This window comes from Dromaius novaehollandiae, chromosome 1 (genome assembly GCF_036370855.1).
Source record: "Dromaius novaehollandiae isolate bDroNov1 chromosome 1, bDroNov1.hap1, whole genome shotgun sequence".
In the NCBI taxonomy this organism is placed as follows: domain Eukaryota; kingdom Metazoa; phylum Chordata; class Aves; order Casuariiformes; family Dromaiidae; genus Dromaius; species Dromaius novaehollandiae.
This window is the reverse complement of record NC_088098.1, coordinates 214,355,567-214,380,526: the sequence shown is the minus strand read 5'-3', so window position 1 is coordinate 214,380,526 and position 24,960 is coordinate 214,355,567. Positions and strand designations below refer to the sequence as shown.

Sequence of the window (24,960 nt, the reverse complement as noted above, 5' to 3'; positions counted from 1 at the left end):
TGCCTTCTGGATTGTTTTTCTGGTAAAATATCAAGCCTTACTTGGCCTGTATCTTCACTGCTGCTCCCCATCCCTGACCACAACCTGTCATCCTCCCATGTCACTAGTCCTGCTCCCAGCTCCCTCCTCTGACTTACCTCCTGTGCCAGTTTAGAGAAGACTCAGTGGAGGTGGGATTTTCAGCTAATTTACCTTCTAAAATATAACGTGATTTTAGAATACCCCTTTTTTAGTTGGAGAAACAAAGGGAAATTTTCTGGAAGACAATGCAACATATGTTCCTGATACCATACTGATAGTCCCATGCAAAATGATGATAAAAAGGGCATTATCTTCTTTATTCTTGAGGGGGAAAAAACTATTTTAGTTGTCACTTTCCAGAAAAGTTCATTCTTAGGAAAGCACCCAACATGGGTATTTTCAGCACAAACAGGTAATATTTGGTAAAGTTTGAATGATGAAAGTAGAAGTATAGCAGGGCGCCTGAAAACTTGGTCTGCTAATGGGATGTGTCAGAAGGTCATAACTAGCACTGTTCTTTCCTGTGCCACTTCTGAAATACTTTGGTGTGCTGGATCCTAAATGAGCTGTGAAAAAACACTTCCCCACCATTAACCAGCCTTAACAATATTAAGGGTGTGGAGGCTTGAAGGTAGGGGGGTCAAGAGATGTGACAAAGGTGACCCATCCATCAGAAGCGATCCATGAGGAAGGGATCACGGCAGTCCTGATTTACTCCAAGCTATTACTACGGTGCCTATGCTCAACTCCATCTATGTGGGAGCATTCAACTTCCCTGGGCACGACAAGTTGCTCATCTCTTGCAGGTTTTCTGGTTAGTGTTATAAATAATGACAAATCTTGTAATCAAGCCCCCGAAAAGAACTGTTCTAAGCTATTATGCAAGGCCTAGCACTTTTTCAAGTGATAACTTACAAGCTCTGAGCACTGCAGCACTTGACAAACGGACACATCCAGAAGTTAAAGTGCTGTTCCACTGTGCTCATAAATATTTACTTTCTCTAATGCAGCCTTTTCAATTTACATATCTCAGTGCTTAGGAGGCTGAAAAATGACAGAACTGGGAAAACCCAGGAATTTTAAAATATATTTTATGAGCTTAGCAACAAGCTGGGCTGGGACCAGACTCAGCCACAGACCAGCTGAGCCAAGCTGCAGAAAAGGTGGTCCCTTGTATCAAATCTGTCTTTATACGTAACCCTTTAGGAAAAAGCCAGGCAGAAATAATTGTCACTGAGGTCCTATTTGCAATGTCTGGTTCAAATCCCTGTCAGAAATAATTATTTCGCTCTGTCATGATCTGTCTCTGCTGTCTACCATTTCAGAGAACGGGTCAGCACAGCAGCACCAAGACACTGAGCAGCACAAGGGATTGTGTTTAAAGGCGCCTGCTTGAAGAGCTGGTTCAAATGGTAATTCAGATTATCCGAAATGCATTTGTAGTTTGCAAGCAGTACTGAACTAGCAACAAAACAGGGCATTGGTGGGGGAAGTATAATCCAGTAGGACATTGATGGAGGGAGAGGGAAAAATAAGCGTTAATACTCTGAATACACCAAGAGTAATGACAGCTGAAACGTGCCCTAATTTCTATTTGATAATTACTACTTAGCCCAGGTAAATTCTTCTGCTGTGTCTGGGGTCCCTGTGAAAGACTAGGGCTCTTAGAGTTTATCACAATGTGACCAATAAAATCTATGCTCTTTAAAAGTAGCCCAGCCACCAGACAGATCAGACAGACCTTGTTCTTCAGGCTTACTAGGAATTTTCACAATTTAGCAATTACCACTACCTTGTTCTCTTCAATCCTGGGTATTGGTCTGTGTGCTCATGCTAGCAGCAAATGCTTCCAGTCTTCCATTCATGTTACAACGCAAAAAATCTAGTTTGTGTGTCTTCACCCATTTCTGTTATAGCTACTCTCTCCTCTGCCAGCACACACCTACCCCGCAAGGCAAGGAAAAACAGTCCTTTACCCTCTTTTTTTTTTAATGTATGATGCTCAGAAAGAATTGGTTCAGGTGCCTTTGAGATGCTCTGTGGTATCCAAGACCTCTGCATGTGTATGACAAATCTAACACTGACCTTGAGATCTGTACCTTTCTAGAGCTACAGCTGGAGGTCAGATGGGATACTTCAGGGCACCTCAAATGGCACCAAATCTGCTTTTGGCACCTGAATGAAACCCTGAAAATCTATTAATTTGAACAAATTTGAATCTTTTGAATGCACCCAGGTGCAGGACTTTGCGTTTGTCTCATGAGGTTCCTGTCGGCCCACTCCTTTAGCTTGTCAAAATCTCTGTGCCAGCCCTGCCGTCCAGCCTATCGACTGCTCCCAGCTATGTGTTCACACTTCTTATATTTAACATTTCTCTCCTGGCAACTGCATATTATGGAATGCAGCAGCAGAAACTGGCAGCCAGGTTATATTATATCGTAAGTGATGCTATACAGGAATGAAAAGTAGTCTGTTTATGAACTAATATAGTCAGGATTCTGCCATAATAGCACATTCTGTCATATACTCCGGCACCACAAACTCTGTTAAATACAGTTTAATAGGCTTTAGCTCAGTCATTTGGCACTTGGAAAAACTATTGCTCATCACGTTGCATGAGATTCATCTTAACTAAACATTAGGAGCCTGAAAGTTAGCGGTCTTGTCTAATCTACTCTTTTAGATCTCTCCATGGCCAATGGAAAGGATAGGCTCTTCAGAAGGTGAGCCTTGACACACAAACTGAAGAGTGGGATTCAGTTCCAATTTAAGGCATCTAAATTCAGATATCTACATGTAAGTGCGTGCATTTAAGGTAGGCATCTAAGCATTAATTATAGTAAATGGAGATCTAACCAATACTGTCAATGGAACCTAGATACCTTGGTCAGCTTAATTGATCTGCAGGCTCCACTGACTGTATCAATTAAATTTCCGTTAGCTTTGATGGGAGCTCAGACATCTAGCACACATCCAGATGACTGCAGGTAGACACCTGTTAGAGTTGTCTTAATCTCCAAATGAATCCTACCTAGGGCTCGATTAAATTCCATAACTATAGGTGTCTAGTGCCATTTGCGACGTCTGAGTTATCTGTGACATTCACAAGAGGCTGGCAGATATAACGCAGGGCACTGATAGGGAAATAATTCTGGATTGGCAGTTGGAGACTACGTAGGATATTGTAGGGCATTTCAAATGACACTAGACATCTATGGTAAGGAAACTGTATTGAACCGTTGCTTACAAGTTACACCCCTAGATGCTTTCACAGTCAATAGACACACACTCTTATTGAAGAGGAGTTTTAGAATGTTTTAGCTCAATAGATATAATTTACACAATCTAACAAGGATCCTACCAAATAATCAGTGAGGTTATGATTACTGTTTCAGTGTATCAGATATTTGCTTCTTTCCCAGGCAGCACTGACTGTTACCTTTCATGGTGTTTGTTGGATTAGGAAGAAGATGTGTGAAAATTGAAGCAAAGATTTGCAATTTCATGGATATTACAAAACATGGGGCATATTTAGTGATTAAGTTGGGACAAACTCTGTGACTGTAATTGGAAATTAATCTGAGAAAGGATCACAGGATTTGGTCCAGTGGGAAAGGTAAAGAGACCACTAGCTTCATTTGTTGCTGGGCTCAGTACCTTGTGTATTACAATTAGAAGATATGAAATGACTTCTCTGCTCATTAACGCCACTGCAACCCCAATGGAGCCAAGTAGGAAGCAGACAATCTGTCGGTACACTTGTTATTATTTCTACCTTGGCAGGCTATTATTAGTTAGTGAAAGCAATTCCCAGGATATTCTGAATGCTGGCATCTAAAACCCTGGGAATAACATGCCCAGAAAAGAAAAGCTGGCATTTTGCTACATCCACATATTCAAGACAGCCAGGAGTGTTAAGGAAAATGGATAATCCAGTTGTTTGGTCCTTTCAATTTAAAACACAACTTTCCACTCAACAGAACATTCTGAATCCACAGCAGGTTGCTAAACTACTTTATCTGATTCACACTTCCTTTAAAAAAAGAAAATGAGGATGAGAAATTAAAAGGAACCCTCCCACTCCGCTCATGTATCACACACATTATTAAATGCAATAAAATCCAGGTGCTCCACACGCTGGCCATTTGCCAGGCTGGCTGACTGCACACCTCAGCAGCTTTGCAGACTGAGGGGTAGGTCCTCAAACCCAGAGAAAGTTCACATCCAATACTCCATCGCTGGGGTCTGTTGCTAATGCCCAGCGTCAGGCTTACAAACCCAGTAAGCTCTAATGCCTTTCTCCGCCTCAGGAGCAAATTTCGGCCTGGCTCACCTCCTCCTGCAGATGCAGGTGGAAGCAAAGCAGAGCCAATGCAGGCTTGCAGTGTCGGCCACAAGTGCTTCGCCTCCATCTCTCAGGGACAGGGGAAAACAAACCTTCTGGCTAAGCGTGTATGTGTGAGTGAGTGCTCCTGGCAAACGGCTGACAAATGGGGTAACAGACTAGGAACACTTCTTTTTAGCCAGGCAGAGGAATAGGAATGACGCAGAGACATAGTTGCGTTCGTGTTGCTCAAAGCAGGCAAAAGCAGTGCAGAACAAAGCAAGATTATATTCCTTGGCTCAGAAGGTTCATACCTGGATTTCGGGAACGATAGGACCTTTCTCCGAACAGGAACTTGCAAAGGATGTTAGCGGAGACGGAGAGACCACGGGGTTGGGCCGGGCAAAGTTACTGAGGTCACAGCTTGGGATATCGTTCTCTTCGTGCCGCATGACTATGGTCTCCATTACAAAGAAGCGATCCCACGGCAGCCACAGCGTGTGCTCCTGGGTGATGAAGGGAGCCCGCTCAAAGTGCAGGATGATGGAGATCCCACCAATAGTAACGAGATCAAAGCTGTTTTAACAGAGGGAACACAAAGTTAATAAGAACGACAGCCCGTGTGCTTGTAACAATTCCCTAGCAAGCATCCCAGTAAGCAATTGCATCCCAGTAAGCAACTGCAAGCCCTTGTAAGCCACAGAAATATCATCGCTTGCCTTTTACAAACATAAAACCTAAGGTTCAAAGGAGCATGAGTGAGCTGGATAAGAGCAAGTGGTAGGAGAAGAACCTCTGCTTCCCTGCGTGTAGTTCTCTCTACACTATACACGTTCCCATCTTTTTTTTTTTAAAAGTCAAATGTTTATCTTTGTTACTGCTTTGCCCATGTTATTTGCCCATACATGCTCATTTCCCTTTTTTTTTTTAATGCAGCATTCAACATCCAAGCACAGTCACAGATTGGATCAATTCACATGATGAAATAAACTATCTGGAAAGTGGTTACTCTGACATGCCAGTGTATAAATTGTCTTCGCACCCAGTGCTAACCTGACTAGTACCTAATGCAACCCAGGGAACATGTGGAGCCCAGTCACGGGTGGCACCTACTGTACTAGGCCTGGGGAAGAAATAAAGAACATAACAGCAGTTTCTGTACCACAGCACTCAGCATATACTCTTTTTGATTCTTCATCATTTAGAGACAGGGATAACTCACTGCCTGTGGTCTGGGGATAGTACGCAAATTTGTTCTGTGCTACCTCCAGCCAAGCAACTTTTTTGTGTGCATTATTATTTGATAATATTATATTGGGTTAATAGACAGCCCTCCAGAGCTGTCTGAAAGGCTGTTTACCTCAATAAAGAAAAGATTCCTCCTCTTGATGTAAAGATGTTGGAATAGAGTTTTAGTTTTTTTCTTAGTTTCATATTTAAAATTCACATCTTGTCAGAGATGGAGATTTTATGAAGTATCACAGAATACATTTATTATGTATAGAGTCAAAAAAAGGAAGGGATTTCAGCTGTACTTGAAGACCACTGTTTTTTTCTTGTTTGTTTTTCCTCAGTATCCATTCAGTTGCAATGCCAGATACATGGTTTGGGCAAAGAAAGTTGATTTCTCATCCCTGCTTCTCACTTTGGGTGTTTGGCTCTGATGTATGACAGTCTCACGCAGAATTTGAAGCATGTGAACAGGCTTATTGACTTCAGCGGAGCTGCTCATGTGCTTAGAGCTGTGTCCTCAAGTACCATTGTGTGCTTATCAACCAGAATCTGAAAGCACTCTGACAGCCTAAAGTCAGATTTGGTGCACCTCAGAATTATATGATAAAAAAGAAGCTGAAAAAACCCAAAGTTTATCATTTTTAATTAATCATGAGGCTTTTATATCTGCTGCAAAAATCGCAAAGGTGGAAGGAAGAGTACAAGCTACTTCTGAAAAAAATCTCTGGCAAGTAGTCCTTGAGGAACCTTTCTTTTTTTATGGCCAATAGACTTAGGTGCCATTTAGCAAATATCATTATGAAAAGAGAGTTATTCAGGAAAGAACTCATGTTGAGTCCATGGGAGGGGATGGAAAGCATGTTAAAAAGCCAAAGACATGTTTATTCTGCCACTGAGGTGGGAGCATCAGCTTCCCAGACCTGTGCAACTTGGCTTACAAGAGCCTGACGAATAACTTGCTAGTTCTTGCCAGCTAAGCTGTGCAGCATTCGTACCTTGATGAGAACATTTTTAACAGTCAATTACCATTTGGCAAGCCCTTCAGCTAGAAGGGAGAAACTTGCTCTGCGTGAATCTGGGCACTAAAAGGGGCAAAGGGAGGAAAGAAACATTGCAAATGATGCTCGACAAGTTTTTAGGCAAGTTGGAAGGAGTTTTTTAGTTGAAAACATCTCCTCTGCATTCATTCGTGAAAAGCTGTTGGATTCAATGACTTCGGTGAGCTTTGGTCAGGGATGGTGACCTTTGGGGGGGATCAGCCTTGCCTCTCCTGTGCCTGTGAAACAGGACACAGAACGGGAAGCACCACCTCCATGTCAGCCTCAAGCAGATGTGAAAACAGAGAGATTTGCGGTATTTTCTAGCAGGCACCTGCTGCTCATGAGCTGTTTTTCCTAGAGTTACAGAGTGCAGCTTTGAAGCTACCCTGATGAACTGAACAAAAGCTAAAAGCAAAACTAAACAGAAAATCCCAAGGGAAAACACCCTCCTCCCAACTTCCCTTAGTGAAATTAAATTTAACAGGAGCAGAACTGTCTTGGGATTGAAGGAACGAGATAATTTTGTTTCTGGTTTTGCTGCTGATCTCCGATGTCTTTTTTATCGCTCTAAAAAAACCATACTTTTGTACAGTCATATCATTCTGTTTTTCTTAAAAGACCCTGGAGAGACAGGCCAAAGGCTGAAATTCTCTGTTTATTCACAAAGCGAGCTCAAAAAAAACCAGAGAAAGTGTAACCCTTTCTCATCTCTTTACTCTGAAAGGTCCATGTATTTGGTCTGTCTGAGGGGACTGACGTCAAGGTTGTTGGATGTGATACTGGGTACATGATAGTGAAAATGTCTGGAGACTTTCTTGTTATTTTATTAACACCACACTGCCAACCATGAGATGCTGATGAATTACAGCCCCTATCAACCTCCGATTTGATCAAATGTAAAGCTTTATTTCAAAATGTGGTTTATAATCCAGTACTGATACTTTGATCCATCTGTTAACTTTGCTTTACAGAGGAATCATGCACACAATAGAGTGGTTTGAAAACTGCCATTTTATCTTCACGCCTGGTTATCAGAAAAAAGCCCGTGTCACAATAATTAGTCTAAAAACATTTGTAAGCCTTGAAGCCATCAAAGAATCTCGTTAGGAGGAGCTGGGGTGATTTAATGAACAGACTGAAGTAATATGACTTAAATAGGAACAGGCTTTCACTATTAGAGGCGGTATCTGACTACTGTAATAAGAGTGAAACCTACTTGCAAAGACCTGGAATACCATAAACCCACTTACAGGGGCAAAAAAATCAGTCCACTCTAATTTTAAAACTGAAATTTCATTTCTGATACTCATTTTGGAACTTGGTCACACCAAAAAAATTTACTGAAGCAACTAAATCAGCTTAAGAATCAATTTAGTTAAATTGATACAATTCTCAATTTAAACCCCCTTATTTTAAGAATGCTGTTATTGTCCTGCTATCAGTAAACTGATTTGCTAAATCAGTTTAAGGCAACTCAGTGCATGTTTTCTAGCATAGATATTCCTGTGGTGAACATGACAGTGAATTTTAAGCATTTATCTCATAACCCCTGGAAGCATTTATCTTATAACCCCTGAAACTAGATAGCTGCTTTCATGCATCTTCACAGTTTACTCCAAACCAGAATAACACTGAAGACAGTCCAGATGACCTCATATGACTGTGCACTGCTATGGACTGGGAACATGTGCAGTTTGTTATGGTATCTCAGGAGAAACTATTTCTTCCTCAAGTGCGATAACTTCTTAAAATATAATGTCTCAGTCCCATGAAAACTGCACTGTGGAACATACTTTGAGAAGAGAGAGTCACCCCCTATTCAGAAAATTACTGAAAACCATCAAAATATGTAAGCGACCGCAGTAGCAATAATTCTTTAGATGATTTTGAAGTGCTTTACAAATAGTATTTAATAAATGCTATAGCAACCAGTGAGGAAGACAAGTAAATGTTATCTCCTTTTCACCGGCTAGTTGGCTGGCCTAGGAGGGTAAAGAGCTATATCTAACGCCACTTGCTAAATTGGCAGCGAGACTGAGATTAGAAATAAGGGATGCCGATAACCATTGTTCTGCCCTGATAATTTTAATCTGAGAGCTCTTAAAGATTTCAAGATAATTTTTAGAAGGCCTCATCACTGAGGAAGTTCTCTGGATTCTGGTGTTCTTTTAAAAAAAGTGTTTTTGCTTGTCCATTTATTACCTCTCGAGTACACAGATGTACTGTTGTGCCCATTCATTTGAGAAAATATCTGAATGTATGCCTTAGGCAATTTTGGAAGGCTAGATATTTTTATGATTCAAGTGCACTCAGTACTGCAATTGGACAATTTGCTGGATATCAGTTGTGCACCAGACCTGCACAAAATCTTTGTAGAAGCAGAATGCTTTGAGGGGAAGTAGGAGAAAGTGAGATCGGAAGAGCTGACACCACCCAATCGGGGGTTAGATTGAACACCAGCAGTTGCTGAGAGAAATCCCAGTTTCAGGATCAGTCCCACTCAATCACAGATTCCCTTGTCAGACACAGCTGATCACTCTTGACTTTATCATCTAGAACTGAGTATCCATCAGAGGCCAAGTCAGCGAACTGCAGCACTGAGGTCCCTGCAAATAATTTAACTTACAATGGCTGACAGCAGGCTCTGTGGGACCAGCAGTTCACTGAAGACTGGTGGAGGACATTCATGCGCCAGCCGCATTTTTTTTTTTTTTTGCCCTGGGTCCCCTGCTCAGATGCAGGTTGGGGAAGGACGTGATGTGAAAGGAAGACTCCTCACTTAAACTACCCCATACACCAGCTTAGTTGGCTTACAGCGGGCAGGAGTTCCCTTTCACCACCAGTGTTCTCAACCAGAAAGAAACAGTTACTGAGACACTGCAGAGGTCCAGAGCTGGGAGAGTATTGAGACTGGGGGCTGAAATCTTTTGCCTTTTGCTCTTGCTTGAGGCATGAAATAGTTTGAGGTAGGTCTGTCCTCTAGCACTGCATATACTGCCCTTGTTCTGCATGGCGGGTGGATGCGTGGAGCTGCACAAAGTCTACCTTCGTTTGCATCATTTGTTGCACCAGTGCAGCCTCTAAGGCTATGCCTGCTCTAACGCAGTCAGAGTCTGTCTTCTGGCCCAGACAGCGAGTGCTACATATCACTTGCATCCATACAGTTAAGTACTGACCCACCAAAGGTCTGCCTTCCCCAAAACAGGGTGGTTTTATCTCTATTGTCTGCTGTCCAGATTTTATTGTTGTGTGCTCCAAGAGATGGAGCATCACTCAGAATGCCTCTTCGTCACCATCGGTATTACAGTAGGTGACAAAACCCCATGAGCATGAACAAGGTGACATTAAGCACATGTTCTTCTCTTTTATTATAATTGTATCAGCTTCTCTGGCCAAGTCAAACCTTTAATGAAGGTGCTGGATTGGAGAGGTGCTAAAATCCATAAATTCTCTCCCAATTGCTAGTGGTTAATAGTCATTAGATAGAGCATGTGCAGCTGGAACTCCTTATGTTTCATTTTTTGTTCTTAAAAGAAAGGGAGCCAATTAGCACTGACAGACAAAAGATAAGATGAAAGACTTTCCCATTTACAATGCTTTTGTTTTGGCTAAGTGTGATTGCTCAGATTTTAAGCACTTGCCTCTAATACAACCATAATCTTAATGACTTCTTCCTAATCATTTCAGTACAAATTAGCAAGAATAGAGCTGTGGGGAGCAAGAGACTTCTTTTCCTTACATGCATGTGCAGTGGCTTAAACAATTTTTGCCTAGATTCTAGGCAATATTAAAAAGTTAATCACAATAAAGAAAACAAAAATAAGAATGAACAACCAACAGCAATAATGATGCACGGCATCTTCAAAATGCTTCAACAATAAATGTATTCCTAGAAGAAGTCTCTCTTTAGTGCTGATTGTAATAGTGCAGTAATCACTGCTTCAATACTGTAAATGCTATGAAGGTATCCTACCTGCCATCTTGTCTGCTGATTGTGTATCCAAAAAGAGGATTGTTGACAAAGCTGATGTTCACTCCAACTAGAGGCGTCCCATCTGCTGTCATCACCTGGCCTCGAATCACACACGCGTGTCTGCATGAAGGAGGAGAGAAAGAATAGGAAACAGTAAGTCTTTTGACGAACGAAGGATGTACCTCCACTTCCATGACTGGGAGCCCCTGTGGAAGCGAAAGCCCAGGCTGTCATGTACTGAAATGCATGGGGCTATGTTATGCTTCTTGATGGTGGGCTGCTGCTCCTAAACACTTTTGCAGGAGTTGTGCAAGAACATTTGACACCAGAATTGTGCTTTACCTTTATTCTACTCCTGAAAAAAGTAACTGCTGCAGGACATACTTTATTAACTTCTTGTAGGGTTCACAATATCACACTGGAATTGGCTGTAACCCACTGAGTTTCACAGTGTCTTCACAATTTGCCCTTATTAAGGGTAAAACATATTTTAGAATTAAAGAGAACAGAAACATGCCAAATATCACATGGGCATATTTGTGGCATAAAAGCCCTCTGGAGAGCAGAGGCACAATGCGCTTGACAGCTCATTTCTTCCACATTCCACAAAGACCACTAAGCTACCACTTGGGAAAAACACAAGAGATAATTTGCTAGATTCAAATAGCTTCCCTACAAAATGCTTGAGGAACTGAGCACACCAACAGGACAGGCTTTTATTTGCTTCCTTTTTCTTTCCAGGTTTGGTAGTTTGCACTGCTTTATAGGCTACATCTATTCCAATTACTCTGTACTCTCTAACATGCTCTTTTATCTAAGGATCTCCAGGATCTTTACAAACATTGATTAATACTGCAAGATAGGTATTTTACAGAAAGAGGAAATAAAGCACAGAGCGGTTTTCAGTTGTCCAAGGTCAGTCAGAAAATCTGCAGCAGGGCCAAAGACACATTCACTAGGTTCTTATTGCAAAGTCTGTTTCCAGACCTCTAAGTCATTACTACAATGCTGCCTTAGGAGATTCCTACAAAGACAAAGCATCACATATCTGTAAGAGTGTTTGAGTTCAGTTTTTGGCTGACTGTTACTATTTTTCTGAGGATAACAGCAAACTGTGGTGTCAGTGTGCTAGCATGACCTAGTGAGTGATTTTTGCAACTGCTGTCCAGATGGAGAGCAGAGATTGAAAGCCAGTGTTTCTACAGGTGCAGGACCAGATTCTCAGAGAGAATAAATCACCACAGCTGCACTTGTTGTCTACCCACTAGAAGTGCAAAATGTCACTGTACTGGCTCACTGAGGCAAAGGATCAAACCTGCGCTGTTTGGTAAAGTTGATTTTATAAACGCAGATTATCACAGAAAGATCAAGTTATTTTCTCAGAGTCCATCTAAAAATCTGAAAATGTGTAATGCAAGGAGATTAAGTATAATTTGTACTAAATAAGGGCTGTGCTAGCTGTTTACTCCATAGTACAGAAAACAGACCATTTCTCAGGGAGCCTTAAACAAAAGTCCTACTGATATCAATGGAGAAGTCCATTGTTACCAACAGTTCTTGAAGCTTTACCAGAACGTGTAGGCAACCTAAAATGTAACTTGATTCGTATATTATTTTGGATCAGACCAAGGGAAAGGAGATAATGGAAGTGATTCTTCTTTCACTGAGTTTCCTCTAACATATCATCACTGACTTGATAGTACTCATATAGGAAAAGACGAGGACCCAGCCTCGAACTAATAACATTCTTCACACTTCTATTGCTTCTCGCATTGAAGGTTCCAACCCAGCTTCCCATACATAACAATTTTAAAAGTATATTCCAGCAATAAAACACATGCCACTATCAAACCGGTTGGCAAAGCATAACTCAAAGGATCACAACGTGATCCTTGGAATAATTCCATCAAAGTCAATAGGTTACCAATCACAGTGCAATTTTGCACAAAGTAATTATGTCTAATCACATGTCTGAGCTAAAAGTAGCAGCCAGAACATCTCTTCATAGATTTTTCCATATCACTCCCATGTTTCCTTTTCTATCCTTTAGAGAAAACTGAGGAAGTGTTTGAAACTGTCACCAGCCCCTCCCAGCTTCACATCAAATGGCTGTTCATTGTGTGAAGGTGAGGAATCACTGCGGACTGCTGTTTGAGGACCAAAACCTTCTTGTGGCACAGTATAAGGGACTCAGCATCCTAAATTACTGATGGCATATCCAGACCAATGCTGGAACTACTAATGTTTTAAAATACTTGGGACACAAGATCATATTGCATTTTTCCAAGACCAGAAAGAATGTTGTTTCTTCTTTCCTAGAGTTAAAAGCAAGCAAAGGAAAATATATGAAATGTTGCAGGTGTCTCTCCTGCTGCCCTAGATAAAACCTGTGTCCAAGCAGTTGCAAAGTTCTGACTAATACTGTAAGCGCATTGGCCTAGATACTCAGCTCATGTTAATGGGGTATGCTGCTATATATCAGCTAGCATCTGGCCCATTACATATCACAGACAACTATGTCTTCAATAACAGATATCAGCACAATACATACGGAGAACTTCCTCTAGCCTTTGCAGTTATAACAAATGCATTTGAACTCCCAACTTCCCGTAAGTGACTCTGCTCCCTGGCTAGACAATCCTCACGGCATCGTACTCCAACTCTCTTAGTACATTTATGTGCTCGCTAACTTGGACTTAGCTGGCTTCTCCTCTCAGACAAGCAGCTCTTCGGCAAGCCCAGCTGCATCCCTCAGTCCTCCTGAGGACTATAACAACTGCTTTATTTACATGCTCTAAGGAAAGATGTTCCCACAAAGGGGATATCTTTCCAAAATCACAGTGATAAAAAAAAGCTGGAGCAACATGCACAAATCTGAATTCAGTTAAAAGCAGGAGGGATGGAAATATGAAGAAAACCAAATCCCAGACTTTGCCTGATTAGATTCTCAAATCTTCTCCTTCCCTAGGTGATAAAATTTGCCCCACTTGGGAAAGTCAATTAACAGTGTGCGTTGCAAGCAGCTGGCTTCTCTAGTGTCAACGTGTCCTTTCTGGAGACAAGATCGACTACCCACAATGCACTGAGCCCCCCAGGAACCTGGTTAATGCTAATTTAGTCAGCCATTTCCTTCAGAAGACCTTGGTCTAAATGCAATTACACTACAAACAAGCTAAGTGGTACTGCTAAGACTCTCAGCTCTGCTAGAAGGTTTCCCAATACATTTACATGAAATTATCTCTCGTGTTAATAGAAGAGATTTATTCCCTCAGTCTAGTCCTGCTAGTTCAGAATGTTTTCTGCAGTTGAACAAAATTGAATTTTTCTTTGTTGGAGGCTTCTCTTCCCACTGAATTATTAACAGATTCGACCTACTGCCTGCGTTTTTCTTTTTTTCTCTTCCTTGTCTACTTTTACGTGTGGTTGTACGGAACCTTGTTTTACAATGAACCTTATTTTTACAATGAAAGCATTCTGCTTTTTTTTTTTTTTAAATTAGACTTTCCCTAGCTTTTTTAAAATTTGTGTATAAAAGCTTTCCTGAAACACAAAAATCATTGTTGAAGTGCTATCTGGAATGCCAGAAGGTATATCAGGCAATTTTAGACCATCACTTTGAAAGTCATTCTTTATTCCCTGGAGGATTAAATTAAGTCTTCCTGGTAAGATCCAGGACACAGTGGCAAAAAAGATATGGGTGCATTGATGCCATTACTTTCCCATTCCTCAGCTATAAAGAAAGTTTGATAGCCTGCTTTGCTTGTCAACACAATCCAAGCAAACAAAAACAGTTTTAGAACAGAAGCCAGAAAAGTAAAATCCCCAAAAGCCATCTCACAAATTCTTACGGGAATACATTAAGGATTTGCCTTTAACACTGACTCTGATCCAATGCCTCGTAGTTTAAGTATTGGCCCTTCCAACACTTATTATTCATGGTTGTTTTCCACTGATACTGTGCTTGGTACTGGAAAACTTGCAAAAAAACTGCTTTTGTTGAATGGTTTTCATTGGGGAGGGGAAGTGGGGAGGAGGGAAATTCCACACATCCTAAACCCTCTTTTGCTGAGAGAAATCTGTATTCTTTCCTTGATTTCAAATAGGTGCCGTGGGGGATCTCACCACTAAGAATTTCTGCAGCTCCTGAAAGTACTTCCTCCATAACTCATTGTGTTTTCTGCTTCAAAGGTTTCAAATGCGTGGAGATGGTTATCATGACCACTTAGCCATCCTCAGCCAAGTTATTCATATTAAATAGTTTAATTTGCTGCTATAAATCTCTTTATCCCTCTGATCTTATCCATCATTTCTGTATTTCATTGGTATAGACATGCTAGGAATGGACTATTCTGCTCTGGATGGGTCTTCACCAAAGCAGCATAGAGTGAAAAGACAGAAAGTTATTTCTTGCCAATACGACCCTCATTATCGGAATTAGGAGATCCCAGTTTTATTTGTTTGTCACCATCTGTGACTATCTGTGTGACACTGGACATACCAGCTACTCTGTAGGTGTCTCAGCACTCTACCCACAAAATAATGATAGAATCACATCCCTTCTTTACAGTAACGTTGGAAGGATGATTACAGTAATCTGCTAATCTCGTGTGTAGAGATTCTTACATTCTCATGGTACTTCATCTGAGACAGGCTCAGACACCTTGCTGATAAGTGCCTATAAATACAGTCATTTGTTACAAACATGATCTCATTCCTTTAGCTACTGTGACCTTTTTGCTTGATAATAACACAGGATGCAGCAAAATGGACCTTGGTCATATTGGGTTGAAGGCACCTGTCTCATGTTAAACAACCTCTGGGCTGTCTAGGACTCGGAGAAAGAGAAAACTTCATAGAATATCAGGTAAAAGCTAAGGGCATCATGGTCAAACACATGAACACACACAAAGCGCATGAGCTGATAGATGAAGGACAAAAGAAGAGGAGGAAAGAGTAGAATGTGAAGACCTCCAGGTTTATTGCTTGTGGCAGTATTTCTCCCCCAAACCGACTGTAAAAACCCTGCCCACTTGCCTCCTAACTGTGCAGGAGAAAACTCCTGTAATCTTTCCTTGAACTGAATCAATTCCAGTCTGGCTTTCTCAGTTCAGTTTAGGTGTAGATAAAGCCTAAACTGGATACACCTGTATTGATCTGGATGTCATCAGAATTAAGGAGTTGTGGCTAAGAAAACGAATGTAAAGATCCTGCTAAAGGGCTCCTTATTAAACATGAAAGACACACTTACATGAAAAAAATGAAATCTAAGAGTAGTCACTCAGAAAGACTCCCATACCACCATGTATGACACAAGTGAGTTTCTGAAAGGGCTTGGCATACGCTGGACAGCTAGGACACAAAAGCATTAATGAGGCTCAGCAGAAAACCTCGCCAATAAGGGGAGCACCAGAATGCCAGTGTCAATCTGACACAGGACTAAATGCACTGACATCTGACCAAATCCCAGCCTGGGGCTTGCTAATGTGGCACTGAAAGACGTGGACTGCAACAGAGCCTGCCACTGAACTTTCCGAGAAGCTGATGGAATGGGAGACCCAGGAGAGAAGGAGTGCATGACGAAGAACAAAGTTTATAATAGCTTTGGCCAGGCTCAATAACAGCAAGTCAATTCTAAGCTGTTTGAAGCAGGAAACGGTATCTGTTTTGTTTGTTTAACCTACTCATTGAAGCTATTTATAAGGTCCCATCACTTAAGGGATAGTACCTACTGCTGATTCTTTATGCGGGTAGGGACCTTAATTGTTAATCTTTTGCAAGAAACCTTCTACAGTCTCTTAACTGTTCTGCGAAACACACAGTGAAGACAACTGAATGAAATACTCCAAAGAAAACCCCTTACTTAAACTGGCTTAAGGACGACTGGGGAAAAAACAGCATAATGCTCAGCTACTTTTATGAATATGGCTAATGAAGCTGGCATTTGAAGTATGAGAGGAAAGCTCTTAGTAATCAAGTTTCACAATAGCACCTCTAGATGCAGATGATATTTTCCTTGTCTCTTTGGATGTGGTCTAGCCTGACTATCAAAACACTGGGCCTTCATAGCATGCTTTTAGTATCCATGAGTGGGTTTAGTTTTGCAAGCAGTTTCTCAAGGCCTCCACTACATACATCTGTCTCCACTCTGCTCTGTGAAGACTTACAAACTTAGAGTTCTCAAAAATCTCCTTTGGCATCATCTTCGTTAGCAACACTGTGGAGAAACCATTACTAGTTGTGGCTCCTTCAAAGGTAAAAGAAGGCATCTTGGTCGCATGACCACCTCCCATTTCTAACAAACCCATGATCAAATGATCACTGCTCTCAAAATAATTCCCTGCTGGCTCCATTCCTGAAAGCCTCAGGTTTGAGCTGCCCGTATTGTTTTGAAAACTTCTCCAAAGATGTGGACCTTATTCACCTACTCAGTGTCTGTTCCTTTCCCCTTTCTGAAAGCACATCCTTCCTCTCTGATCTGCCAGGCAATTTGGCCACTGTTGGAAGCAGAGGCTGCTCCTGCATCCGAAATGTCCTGAGTCTCTCCACCTCATTGACTCACTGTTTTAGCATCCCAAGATTTTTCAGCTGAGCTGTAATGGGAAAGTGGGAGGATAAAGGATACAGGAAGGGTGCTCAGCAACTAGGAAATGAAGAGGAGAAGACACTGACACTGATCTTTGAAATCATAAAACTAGCTCCAACTATAAAATTAAAGTGAATGTATTTTAGAATAGTTTTATAGAAAATGCAATGCGTAATGAAGCTGGGCCTAAAGTCTCAGTGAAAACCCAGTGCTGTGGACTGAGAAATGCTTTAAAAACTGGTGATTCTTTCCCTCGCTCCAGTGCAATCAAAGAAACACACTCTTTTGCTTTGTACAAAAGCCCAAGGAAAGGGAATCAGGCTCTTAACTTTTTAGGCCCATAAAATCCAAGTCAGGGTTTCAGTAGGTCATAAGATGCAAGATAATTTTTCCACCTAATACTGAATTACACTCATTTAAATAACTTTCCAGAAGTGATCCTATAACCATTATTTCTATGAGAGGCAATGACTTTATGGACCAGAAACTTTCAGAGATGACTGATGTATTCATGTCAAGTCTTCATTTAAAAAAAAAAAAAAAAAAAAAAAAGCAGAACTCAGTAGGTCTGTATTATTATAATATCTTAAACCTGGTATTTATTTTGTTAGCTGTGGTCAGGTATTCAGCTCTGCAGAAGACCCAAAATAAAAGCAATTCCTGCCACAGAATTTCAGATACAGTGAAAGGAAAACTTAATGGGACAGAAGAAGAAATACATTATTTACATGTTAATTATAAAATGAAGTCTCTTTTTGATGATCATAGAGAAAGTTCTTTAACTACATATAAGCTATCTGATAGCTTTGTAATGATCCAAAGGAATTACAAAAAAAATGGTTCAATAAAATATATAAGATTTTATGGTTGGGATTTTAAAACTGATTTTTTATTTATGAGGTTTTTAACAAATTTAGCATGCAAATGTCAGCCTCTTCTGGATATACTGAAATTGTTGAAAACTGTACTTGGACTCAGCTGTTAGCAGAGGTGACCGCCCCAAAGCTGATGTGGCAAAGCTGAGCTTAACCCCCATTGGTGCAAAGCCAGGAGGATGAGCTCCCCCCAGCTCCCGCGTGGTTTCACCGGGGAAAGCTGACTTTGCACCGACCCAGCTGCAGCGTGCTCAAGCGTCCCTTCTGCTGAAGGGTCAGCAAGCTTCCACGGAGGGGAGGCAACAAAGAGCTTTGGACAGAAAGCTCCAGCTTTCTGCAGAGTGAACGTGTCATGGTCCCATGGGAGAATCATTACAACAGTGAGCTGAGACTGTCTTTGAAGAAACCCAATGCAGTAATGAAATAATCAAGTCTCTGTATTGAACAAGGTACATTGTTTCTAGTGATGTTATTATATTGAATGGAACTACTGACTCAGCTCACAGTTATCAAGCCAGACATGTCTATCAATGATTAATATACAACGATGGCCATGTGGGCTGTTCTTTTTTCAGAGGAATGTACCTCAAATATTGAATAAATATTAATCAAATATCTATGCGGCAGATCCAAGAGAACACATCAGCATCTACAGCACAGTTTAGACTCCTAAAACCAAAAGTGCAATTTAACCCCTGCCCCCGTCAGCGTCTGTGTAATCCTGGAAGTGCTTAACTCATTAGGAATCTTGCCTTTGTACCTAGGAGTTGTAGAGGCTTGAGTTTTGCTTTCTGCATGCTCCTAGGTACATGGGAATGGCCTGAGACCCTCGAATCCTAGGTACTGGGTGGTGCAGCATGGATACAAGCTACCTTGCCTGATTTTGGAAGCATGCCCAAATCATACTTACCATACACCAAGAGGATCCTACTCCCAGACTGCAGCTGTACTTACTTTCTTTTTCAAGCAGAGCCAACAAAAATGGTTCTGAGGGAAATGAAAGGCATCGCTTGAAGCCACTACTCAGCCACCCTAAGTTCCAGCAAAGAAACAGGAGCTGTGACCAACTTTGCTTCAAGTTTGCTGCTGTCTAGGTTTCTGCAGCTCCTGCGGGGCTCAACATGAAGGTCATTCGGCTGATTCTTTCAAGGTGACTAATTTGTCCCTGGACTGCGCTGGAAGCCTCCCTCTGCATTTTGAGGGCCAAGAGTTTAAAATTAGAAGTGTGGCAGTCTAACTTGTAAGCAATTGGTCTGACCTTATCTAGCCATTTCTCCTCTTCATATTTTCTGTTTCCTTTCTCTTTGGCTGGTTATGTATGTAGCATACTATTTTATCCCTAGTAACAATGCCAACTTTATCCTTTTTATTTAGGTTCCTCTGGTTTTGAACATTCTTTATCCACTGAGGAGGGGAATGAATAGATTAATGTATAGTAACAAAGGAGGAAAGAATTCATAATTTCTTCAAGTATGACTTGTTCTAGCAGAAGGCCCCAGAAAACCTAGAAAAAGAACACTTGGTAATAAATATCCAGCAATTTGTAATATTTGTTAAAAACTGCATCCCAGTTTCTCTAATGACCATACACAGGATTTCCTTTCACTGCCTCTTGTAAAAAAGTGGGATATAATTACATTATGATTACACTACCTATGTTATGGAAAGAAACGTTCAAATCGATAGAACCTTTTCTTTCAAAGAACCCTGCAGATATGAACTCTACAATGTGGAAGTAAGTAGCTGCATATTTTTCATTAGTTTATTATAAGGAAATAATGCCATCCTCAACTCAAACTCACTTTGAGATGAAATAATGCCATACTATATAATTTAAAATCAAAGGAAAAAGGCAAACATTGAAAAGGCATGTATTGCCTTGTACACTGAAAAGATAAGTTTTAAAAGTATGCTCTCCTGTGCTTAAGAGCAATAATTACCAAAATAAAAAATGCCATCTTTGAAAATTCCTCTGTATTCTCCTCTATTTCAAAAATCTATGATTTGTAGCTAATAAATAGTTCACTTACACAGAAAGCAACAAAAGCTAAATGATGCTTTTGGAAGACAGTAATGGTGAGAAGGAGATGGTTTGAAAAGGTGCTGTGTTAGCTTGGTATAAAATAGGGAAAAATACGAGCCTGTTCTCAAGGCTGTTTACAGGAGCGTATGCATCATGCTGTGCCAGGAATGCTCACTGCCAGGATCGCTGAGTAGTGTCTAATATCTATGGCACAGTCTTAAATGGGTGCAGCATTTATCTTTCCAAGCTGTCCCAAGTGGTGGAGCTGCTATGTTGCCTCTGGAGGCAACTGCAGCTCAGTGGCTGCATCGTATTTCGCTGCCAGCCCAAGGGAGCAGATCCTGCTGGAGCCAGGCCAAAGCCATGGGCTGGACCAGACAAATCCAGAGGAATCATCAGCAGAAATGCATACCTGTCTACCTTTGTTTTTTTGACTTCTCTCTAACTTTGTGTTCACAGCTAGAAAAGAAGTGTTTGGTACTTCGCTGTATCAAAGTCACTCCAGCAACCCAAAGGTAAGAAGTACAGCAAAGACAAAGCACTTTGGTTTCACTGCAAAGTGAACTGAGCAAGATCTGCTGTGGAGAATCTGTGTCACTTCAGAAGTGGGAAGAAATGGGTGAAAGGAAAAGAAAAGGTGCTTTGAATATCTCCTTTTAAGGATATTATTATATCATCCTAATATTTTTCTAAATCACTGAGAACTGAGCCAGAGGGACTACCGATTTTGGAAGCCCTTTTGAAATTCCCCTGTTCTCTAGCCCTTCCCTGACTCGGTTTTCTTTGGCCATGATCAATACTCACAATTTTGTTTTTGATGGGGTTTGGGATCAATGTAGTTTAATGTGACAATAAAAAATATCTATTTATTTATTTATAATAAAATACTGCACAATTGCCTTTACAGTGTGCCTTTCCGTCTTAGTATCTCAAAGAGCTTGTATAACTCCTCACCAACTAGATCAGTAAGGTACATTGCACAAGGAGGCACAGGGAGGTGGAGTGATATGTCTGGGGATAGCCCACCACTCAGTAATGGAAAACAAAATGAGCAAATTTGATTCTGATCAGAATTTTAAACCATGAAAACTTACTTCTTTTTCTACTTAGGCTTTTATGTAAGGGTGATAAGGGACTATCCTTGCAGCTGATACCAAATTGTGCTCTCTGATGTGTCTTTACTATAACTCAGCTGATTATTTCTAGCTGCCTATTTAATTTGAATGGGTTAATAATAATGGCAGCACATTACCAAGTGAGATATGAAAACTGTGCCATAAAAAGATGAGGTCTAAAACACATCTACTTAAAAATCAGCTGACTTCTTTTCAAGTATTCTTAAAGAAAATACTAATTCTGCACATGGTTTTCTGAGACATGTTAGTCCTATGCCAACACTTAACATAAAAGACTCTCTGGCTCAGGACTTTACCCTGTTCTGACAATTTTCTGACACTGTCCCTCAAGAGGGAACAAGGATATCGGTGTCCTGCTTGAAAGTCAACAACTTGACACCACTGTATCTTGTGCTGCTCCTTATGGTGATGGACAACTAAGAATGGCTTAAAAATACAAAGCAAACAGCAAGAGTAAGTGGTTTCAAAATCAATACAAGAACGATCAAGTAGCAGAAGAGTACTTGTTATCTGTTCATCAAAAAGATGTGAAAAGACATTCTGTGCATTCAGAATTTAATTTAGCTACTTGCTTTATCATCATAAACACTCATTTCAATATGGGAATGATTATTTTTTCTTCCCTAACATGAATAATATATAATTGCTGGTATTTTGGAGGAGACAAGGTCTTTACCTTTATCCATCAGGGTAATTTATCATTGTCTTTCTTTTTTCTTCTGCAGTGGTGAGAGAGCTTGTCAGCTCAGCTTGTTCTTAAAAAGCTGGAGTGTAATTCAATAATAAATTCACTCAAAGGCTAGCTGTCACGAGGCATTCATTTATTTGTATCCATTAGGTGATCTGCACTGCTGTTCTCTCTAAAGGCTAGCTAAGCTGTGTCTCTGAAGCCCCAGGAAATATATTGCTTAGGTATTCAGTCATCTTCTTCACTCTGCTGCCACTTCTGTGTAGTTCATAAAGGATGCAAATGCACTGCATTTCTGTGGTTGTCCCAGGGGCAATAAATACCTCCTTTCTAACTGCAGGGCTGGATGCAACAGCCAGCCATGAAGTGGAATTACAGAATAGTTGAGGTTGGAAGGGACCTCTGGAGATCATCTAGTCCAACCTCCCTGCTCAAGCAGGGTTATCTAGAGCACATTGCACAGGATCGCATCCAGGCGGGTTTTGAATATCTCCAAGGATGGAGACTCCACAACCTCTCTGGGCAACCTGTTCCAGGGCTCAGTCACCCTCACAGGAAAAAAGTTTTTCCTCATCTTCAGATGGACCTTCCTGTGTTTCAGTTTGTGCCTGTTGCCTCTTGCCCTGTTGCTGGGCACCACTGAAAATAGTCTGGCCCCATCCTCTTGACACCCTCCGCTAAGATGGCACATATCCAATTGAAACTACAGAAATGAGCTAAGTAGGCAGAACATACTTCTACTCATTGAGTTTATCCAGATCTATAAGATCTTTAAGAACTCACAGGAACTCATGATATCTTTTAACGTATCCAAAGAATAGCAGCACTTCTAGCAATACAACAGATGAATAAGCCCCAAGTGTGTGCTACAGTCCTGTCTCAGAGGAAAATATACCTTCTGCTGAGGTCCTTCACTGTTATCTGCAACTGCTCATGTGATGAGTCAGCTATGTAACCTGAGAGACGAAATATAATCACAGTTTGAGGTGGCATATCTATAGACCATATTTAGTGATACACATCTGATGCTGATATTTTAAGAATGACAACCTTATAAATCATCGCTATAACTAAATAAGTCTTCATGCTAAACATATATGGGACAAGGAGGCCCATTTATTAGTTCTATTGCAGATAATGAAAAGCAACCATTAAAATACTTCCTATTGATTTGAATCTTTGAATTCCCTCACTCTAGTAAACTATATGCTAGATAAACATTTCTGGTAGCAGATGCTCCTCTTAAATTCTGAATCTTTCTTTAGCAGGACGTTTACACATCATAAGTAATCCCATCCTATACAGAGATGTACCATCAGGTCTATGAAACACATGGAACTCCTTTAGGAATCTAAGTGGCACTTAAATGATGCACAGACTTTCTTCTCGTCCTCCACCGGCACTCCCAGAAGCAGTTAACTGTATAAATGGGTAATTCCCATTATTTCCTTCCATTTCTGTGTGCTGCTGAATGCTAGCAGCCTTTTAAATAGAGGTTGCAAAGTGTTTTATCATACTTTCATGAGGACTCCAATGTTTCTCCAGTTGTCATGCAAAAGTTAATTAAACACAGACATGATATCAGACCCATGTCTATCAAAACTCCCTACCCATCAAAAAAGATAGTTATACAAGGCTCCAACATGAGGGTCCTCTATGGAAAGGCTTCTGACTGTGAGCTCAGCTGAGGAATTATGACCCTAAATACCCTAGAAAATGAAACTGTAAGTTTATCATCTATTTTATATTCTGATGCCTGATTTTACTGCAACAAATCAAAACCGACAGCAGAGAATTCACTATGCTCACATTTAGTCAAGAGACCGGACCATTTAGGATCCAGAATCTGCAGTCTTGAGAATGCTGACAAAGAAGAACATTGTTTGCTACATAAGGATTGCTTGATCTTAATGTGAAATATTTTAGTTAGCTTTCTTGGACTCTTAAGAACTGGGCAGCAAGGCAAATCAGGGACATCAGCACATCAGCTGAGCTCCCTGACACTGGCATGCTTCTAAGCAGCTCGTGTCTGAGGTCAGCCTGCAGAGCACTGCAGACAGCAGTGCCCAGAGGGTGGTTCCCATGAGATGCCGGCAGTGTCCTCTCATGGAAGAGCATTAGGTCAGATGCAGAAGGGCCTGAGAAGGCTGCAGGGATGCAAGTGCTGAATTCTCTTACCTATATGAACATGGGGCTTGTATGTTTTCAATGCCAACCCATTCACTGCTATGTGGGGGAAAGCTGAAAGTAAGTGGTTAATAATCTGGTGGAATTAAACAGAGTTCAAAACCAAGTGTTGAGAACCAGCTGATGGTTTAGGGTCACCATTTCAGAAAGGCAGCACTCAGAGCAGACATTGAACTAAGAATCCCACATCCCAAGGTATGTGTTACGGTGTCCTGCTTTAAGCACATGATTTTGAAAGGACTACCTCTCCTGAGACCCAGTCCTGTACTTAAATGAATGGCTGAAACGCAGTCACAGATACGAACTGCAAAAGATTTCTTTGCCAGTTCCCATTTCTTAATGGCAGTGATAGAAAGACTGTCTCAATATTAAAACCAATCTATATTCTACTTGATTTTTTATATCGGAAATCACTCTATTGGCCCTCCCTGTACTACAGGGTTTTCTCCAGTTCTTTAGAGGGCTGTAATAGTCATCTGTTATCAGACACTGTAAATATAGTTCTAGTTTCCCTCTCTGTTGGCTCTGTCAAATCTCTGTGTAACATGGAAGAACATCTGCTGCTGCTGCTGTTTACTGGATACTTCTGGTAAATGACATTCACTTCAACTAGAAGAGCCCTACTAAATGAATGGCATTCACTCCCTGAAATGAAAGAAGGCAGGAAAGATGCAACTGCCCACGTGCATTGAGAGAGCAGCATCTTGTCTCACTAGCTGGCAGGACCTTGCAGATGAGTAAACAAAACCTTAAGTTATTAGAAACAAATGAGAGGCATACTGCACAGGGAGTGAACATTCCTGCTGGAAATATGTTGTGACTACAGGGTCTAAAGGCAACCTACCTATGCACTGATTTTGAGGAATGTCCACTGTTC

General features: G+C 40.9%; 1 protein-coding gene across 5 annotated transcripts in view; it reads right to left on the bottom strand.

Moving 5' to 3' along the window:
• TENM4 (teneurin transmembrane protein 4) overlaps positions 1-24,960 on the bottom strand; it is a 587,496-nt gene that overhangs the window by 73,672 nt on the left and 488,864 nt on the right. For all 5 annotated transcript variants that reach the window (XM_064505185.1, XM_026096126.2, XM_026096128.2 and 2 more), the window contains 2 exons: positions 10,592-10,711; positions 4,660-4,921 (listed from right to left, as the gene is read on the bottom strand). In XM_064505185.1, the coding sequence (XP_064361255.1) occupies positions 4,660-4,921; positions 10,592-10,711 (382 nt within the window). The remainder of the gene's footprint in view (positions 1-4,659; positions 4,922-10,591; positions 10,712-24,960) is intronic.